Raw genomic sequence first — 6,987 nt, forward strand, 5'->3', positions numbered from 1 at the left:
GCGAAATCTTTTCAGAAATTATTTTGTCCGCAGACCGTAAACTATTATCAAGCTCGTTGGAAACGGTAAGCTGGGAAAAGTAAAGCCGTGAAATACATAGTAATATCTGTAGAATGGCCGAATTAATAATTCATACCCGGCTGGCTGGTATTTTACACCGTTATAGGATAATATCTCAATTGGCTTCTATTATATATACTAGTGGAGAGAAGAGGGGGGTCTTGGGGAGAGGCGAGAGGGGGCATAAGTGTAGAGTCCGCCCTGGGATTTATATAACTCAAAAAGTAAAACGTCAAGCAGTATGCAATGAGAACCCCCCCCCCCCCCCCCTTTCCGACCTGCATCACTGACGGGGGGGCTGGGTTGAAATAAACCAAAGGTAATACCTTGACCTACGCCGGGATTGAACTAAGGATCTTCAAGATAGTGAGCAAGTGTCTAACTCACTAAGCCACCGGTATTAGAAATGAAATAATTGGAGTTTTACGTCCTACTCTTCTGAACCTTATTAGGAAATATTTTGACCTATACCGGGATTAAAACCAGGGACCATGGGTTAGCGAATTAGCGTCTAACTAAGCCACTGCAGCTCCCATGACTGTAAGAAAGCGTTCAATACAACCTTATAGCTAAGTCATTGTATAATTATCACCATGATGTTCAAATTCCCAGCCAGGTTAAAACTGTGTATGTTTTGATAATCTATAATTTTATTGTTTTTATTTTCAAGAAAGAGAGAATCGTCTTTCACAGATCAATAATATCGATCACTGATTATGAAGTAGCTGATTGATTGCATTTTAAACTTTATAAACACGCTCTTTTCTCATTTCAAATATTCTTATTGTTAAAATGATAGTCGCTCTTTATTTACCCACAAGATATAAACTGATCTTTACGTCTTACCTCTTGATTTCCTAACGCAATATTTCCCTATAAATATATTATTTACATATTGAATGAGGTGGGGGGCACCTCCACTTAAATTCATCTCAAGTGTCTTTACCTGCTAGCCTGAAGAAAATTTATTTAAAGTGAAAGTAGACGGGTGATTTTGATTTTGATCTATTTTTAGCCATCCTCCATTTCCTTTGAATATGACGTGAACTTCTAATTTCCTAAATTTTCTATATATTTTTTTCATAAGAAAAGTAGTAAATTATACTAAAATCGTTGATATTCATAAATTTTGATTAAGAATTGAATTCATTAAGATACAAGAAAAAACTATTTGATATTTCTTCACTGGTTATATTTTCAGTTATTGTTCATAATTTTTTAGATCTAAAATAACAGGATCTGTTGCGATAGCAATAAGAAAAATTCCAGCACGTATATTTACCAAATGTACTATTTGAAACTAAAATGCCATTGTTTAGACAAAAAATTATGAATACCATTGTCCAATTCATTGACCACTAAATTTAGAACTGAATACCAATTTTTATAGTCAAAATATTAAGAGGGACAAAGTACAAATGAAATATCAAAACTCTGCTATATTTGTAAGAGTAAAGTGTACAATTGCCGGTACGAAGCCGTGACATTTCCAGGCTAGCAGAAAGAGAATATATTATTCATAGGAAGACCCAGACCTGTCTCTGGTTATACATAATTTATCCACCAAGTTTCCTGGCTGGAGTTTAATATAGAAATACCGCTAGACTTGGATAAACTTCAACTGTATTCGTATACAGCAAATATTTTCAATAAAAACACCATTTTTATCACAATTTTTCAAATTTTATCAAAGAATTTCTCTCAGTTCTGCTTAATTAGTCACTGAGCATGCGTATTGTGTAGAAATCACGTGACTGGTATAGAATAGAGCCAGGTGCAAGCAGTTGTGAATGGAATCTAACAGATCCGGCCGTATCTCTCGTTACTAGGCTTGCTGGCAGGTTTAACAGTATTCGGATAGAGTATAGAGTCCTCGATTTAACACTGAATGGATATTAAAGTGCACAATGTTGTGTTTTAGTATATTCGATTAATGTGGAATTTAAACGGAATTTAAATATTAAGTGAATTTGTTTTTCTAAATGATGAAACAACAGACTTTAATGGGATTATCTCCTATCTCTAACGGCGGGAATATTCCCGGTCGCTACTCACCTGCGTACCGACCACCGGAACGCATGAGATGTATGACAAGCAGTTCGGTATGTAGGGAATTTTTATTTTTGTCTTGGATATTCTGGGAATGACTATCAATGATTTGAAAATTGATTTTCTTGATGGAGGATAGTTTATAATTTTATATTTCCCGTAAGTAGGATGCTTTGAGAATGGATTTTTAGTTGTTTCCTGGAATAGGGGTCAAATTTTGGAATATTATATTTTCAGAGGATAGTTTTAATTTTATATTCTCCATAAGTTATATGCTTTCAGAATTGTATGTCCTTTTGAATAATTTTTAGTTTATCTTAAAGAGCTAGACTGTCGAATTATTTGCTATAAAAGTTGATAGTGCTTAATTTCAGTTATGCATGACACTTTTCAGAATCTAAATCCTGTTTCCTGTTCGTGTACAATCTAATACAAAAGTACCGGAGGGTTAAGTTATATTTGCCCATGCACGACTTCATAATATTGAAAAAATTCAAATTTTAGACACTTTTCGTTAGCTTTTTTTTAATAAAATACAGACGAACCTAATGCCAGATTTTCAGTCTAAAAAATAACACGAATCAGACGCCATTATCTATAAAAGAAATTATTTAAACAAATGTTTCCCTGAAAAAAGGTGTTGCTTATTATTTACAATCATGTAAATTCTTGCATACATGTATGTAATAATATAACGACAATTTAATGAATTGATTAAGAACCGGAAGTGACGAAGTACCTATCACAGTAATCCTTCCGTCTCGCTTTCTTGTTCAAGAAGAGTTCTCTTGACACAGAGTTAAGTGTTTTCAGATAATATTAATACAGATATTGATGAAGCCTGAAGACATGATCGATCATCATAATATTGTTGCTAATTGTCATACAGTCACACATTGTTACGATATTGCCAGACTGTCACGCATTTTTACGATAACGTCATACCGTCACACAGTGTTAAGATATTGACTTACAGTCACGTAATGTACGATATTGTCTTACGGTCACACATTGTAACGATATTGACATACAGTCCCACATTATTACGATACAGTCATATTGTCACACATTCCTACAATATTGTCACACTGACACACAGTGTTTAGATATCGTGATACCGTCACATAGTGCTACGATATTGTCATACAGTCACACATTGTTAAGATATTGTCATACAGTCACACATTGTTAAGATATTGTCATACAGTCACACAATGTTGCGATAATGTCATACAGTCACACATTGCTACGATATTGTATATTGTTGTCATTGCGTCACGTAATGTCACACAAATTCCATACTTGGATCACTAGGTTATAACATAGTTGTCACGGAGTCATAATATCAAGACTATTTTGCAGTAACACGTGTGCCATACATAGTCATACAGTAGCCTTTTCGTGACACATAGTTACATTTTAGATTATGTAGCAATAACGTCACATGCGTCATACATAGTCATGCAGAATATTGTCACGTGTTATAGGGCATCGTACGTCATGTTTCAAATGTTTCGATGCTTCTGTCTGTGTTTCTATCGATTTTCGATTTGAATTATTGATCTAGACTGTTCTAACGATTTCTGTTTTAAATTGAAAAAAAAATGCTCATATATCTAATTTTGAAATTTAAGAATATATTATAGAAAATGTATACAAAATATTTTTAAAAAAAACGGTTTAGAATACGGCTGAGGACGTCTTTTTTTAATTCAAGTCTAAAATAGCGATAAATTTCTGAATTGTTTTAAATAATTTATTCGCTTGCAGAAAACCACTCAGTAAAGAAAAAACTTCACTGGAAAAAACTTCATCAATAGACATTAAATATTTAATAATGACCTTATTCTTTAGTAATGTTTCTGTTTATGTTTAAAACATATTTAGCTTTTCTGTCTATGTAAAATTTTTCAAATTTTTTTTATAATTTTTCTGTTTATATTAAGTTTGACGAATATTTGTAAATTTCGATGTTCAAAATATTTTAATTTTTATTTTTTTGTATATCTAAATTTTAACGTTTTTCAAATATAGTCATAAAAATCTCTTTCACAGTCTGATGCCCGCTTGCTTAAAAAACTTTCAAACGGTTTTATTTCGTTATTTCAGAGGTAACCACTTCAAAAATTATATCCAGTTGAAATGTTGAATTGAAAATACCTTACTTAAATCATGTAGATACTTGACAAGATCTCTCACAAAATTCCATGTAACCTTTGAACGCTTATGCTTAGTTTATATTAAGCCAATTCTTGGACCAATACACGAAGTAAGGGCCTATATATATTAGTGAAAAAAAAAATGAAAATATTTCTAAAAAATGCAAATGTACATCAATGTATCTTCTTGATCAAACTGATTTTTTAGTTTTCATGAATTTGAACAAAAATTTCGACTTACAAAATTTTTTTTTTGCCCCTTTAAGACAATAAGGATAATTTATGTGAAGAAAAAGCGAAACGTTGCGACAATAAACTAGTATAATATAATTAGTGACATTTATGAAAGTTGTAAACTGTATATATATATATATATCATATTAAATATTCATACGCTGGGACTCAGACCACAAACATCGTAAATATACTAGTAGAAATGATATGATGTTGTATGCCCTACTTTCTAACACCTCATTGAGATAATGAAGACAGGAAACACCATGCGGTGAACAATGAAGGTATCTTTGCCGGGACAAATTCCATGGAATTTAAAAATTCACAATCTGCACGCTCCCTTCTAGCTAAAGCATGTACAAAAAAAAAACAAACAATAGAGATTCTCCTTATTACAAATCTACAAAATTCGACATCCAAGAAAAAATGAAACAACAGCGTTTACTTTTTCAGTCGGATAGACTGAATTAAAATGGGCTCAAATCTCTATTTCAAAATCCATGTTTAATTTTTTTGTAAACTTATTCGAAGGGGGTGGGGGGATGGTTTGCTGTCATAGAATGCTCAAAGATTTGTCTCAATATTATGTGAACTAAAAATATGTTCAGCAGAACAGTCTGCCACTATATACTGATTTCCCGAGGGGCTACAGCCTGTAAAAATGGGTCGTTAATGATGAAATGTTATGGTTTCGAGTACATGTATTTCGAGCTTTCTCTAGTAGTTTTCAGTCTTGCTACCTATTTTCAATATAACACATTTTTATACTGATCATTTTCTGCAGAAAGGTACCTTAGTGTCGAACACAATATTTCGGAGAGTCCACATAGCTTATTTGTCGATTTCTTTCTTTTGTATAGAAGATAGTTTTGGTTGAAATTTTTTTATTCTATATTTTTGTAGAACGACAACGAGAGATGTTCCAACTATGCTCACTCTTCCGAACGCCTGATAACTCTTTAAGTTGGTATCTCTTTCAGAGAGTCCACATATAATATTGTTTTCTCGGGTCTTTGTTTTTGGTATATTTATTTCAGACAAGGTATACCTCAATTTATCTAGTAGGCATTTTGTAATCCATTTTCTTTTGTCTCGTTTCAGGGCAATTTTTTCGGAGGTTTCGATGATGGAATTTTGGCCCGAGCAGAAGCACTGGCCGCTGTGGACATCTCCAAACCCACCAGCATGAAACCAGAAGGATTATACGGCCACACTCCGGAATTTACAGGTCATAACATGCACATGTCAAGGTCAAATATGGGAATGCACGGCCATCCGAGTTCCTATGGACCATCAGATAGTATGCTGGATCAACTAACCGGAAGTCCTACCAGTATGTCGCTCGGACCAGTCACCAGCATGTCGGATCACCACAATCAGATTTCTCACCATCATCAGATGTATAACAACATGTACAATCACCCTAATAGCATCAATAATCACCCGGGATTCCCACCGCACCCTGCTGCTATGCACCATCCTGTTCACGATACCGATTGCGATCCTCGAGAACTCGAAGCGTTTGCCGAACGATTTAAACAACGAAGAATAAAACTCGGCGTGACGCAAGCCGATGTCGGAAACGCATTAGCTAATTTGAAAATTCCGGGAGTCGGATCGTTGAGTCAAAGTACAATTTGTCGCTTCGAGTCATTGACTCTGAGTCACAACAATATGATCGCACTCAAACCCATTCTACAGACGTGGCTTGAGGACGCAGAAAAGGAGGCAAGGGATCGGAAAATGGAGGGTGAAGCGAGTATGATGGGTGGACCTTTGGACAAAAAACGTAAACGTACGTCAATCGCAGCCCCTGAAAAACGGTCATTGGAAGCGTATTTTGCGGTGCAGCCACGACCTTCAGGAGAAAAAATTGCTCAAATTGCAGAAAAGTTGGAACTTAAGAAAAACGTTGTGCGGGTTTGGTTCTGTAATCAAAGACAGAAACAAAAGCGAATGAAATTTTCGGCGACCACGGCAGGAATGGTACATCATTAATGGATATTTTTGTGTGCTTATAGACATGTGAACTCTCTATTTATTATACTCAAGCAATGATTACCTTCAATGTGTGCTATAATATTATAATAATGATAACGTGCAATGTGTTTTAGTTTGGGATTTCTGGAGATTTTCGTCTCTAACAGTAATATCTCAACTGAAGCAGCCATTTTGTAAAAATCTACATTTATTTATTGTGTGAGTATTATATCATAGTCATCATCGTCTTCATCGTCATCATCACGTCATCGTCATTCGACACCCTGTTATTGATTTGACGTCATCATCTCATTCTGATTTTGACGTCATCATTCTCATTTTTCGTCATCTTTGATTTTGTCGCCATTCTAAGTTACGTCGTCTTTGATTTTGACGTCAATTTAGTTTCTTGCGTCATCTTTTACTTTGACGTCATCATCATCATCATTATTATTCATCATCGTCAATTTTTATAATCAAAAAAACTAATCACGGACTTAAAAAA

General features: G+C 34.3%; 1 protein-coding gene across 1 annotated transcript; it reads left to right on the forward strand.

The window, feature by feature from the left end:
• Window positions 1–2,045: 2,045 nt before the first annotated feature.
• LOTGIDRAFT_165040 (hypothetical protein) lies at window positions 2,046–6,500 on the forward strand (the record flags this gene model as incomplete). Its single annotated transcript, XM_009061558.1, has 2 exons — window positions 2,046–2,162; window positions 5,604–6,500. The coding sequence occupies 2 exons, from the start codon at window positions 2,046–2,048 to the stop codon at window positions 6,498–6,500; spliced, it is 1,014 nt and encodes a 337-aa protein (XP_009059806.1).
• Between the last annotated feature and the right edge of the window lie 487 nt (window positions 6,501–6,987).

The sequence above is a fragment of the Lottia gigantea genome (assembly GCF_000327385.1).
Source record: "Lottia gigantea unplaced genomic scaffold LOTGIsca_49, whole genome shotgun sequence".
NCBI classification, from domain to species: Eukaryota; Metazoa; Mollusca; class Gastropoda; family Lottiidae; genus Lottia; species Lottia gigantea.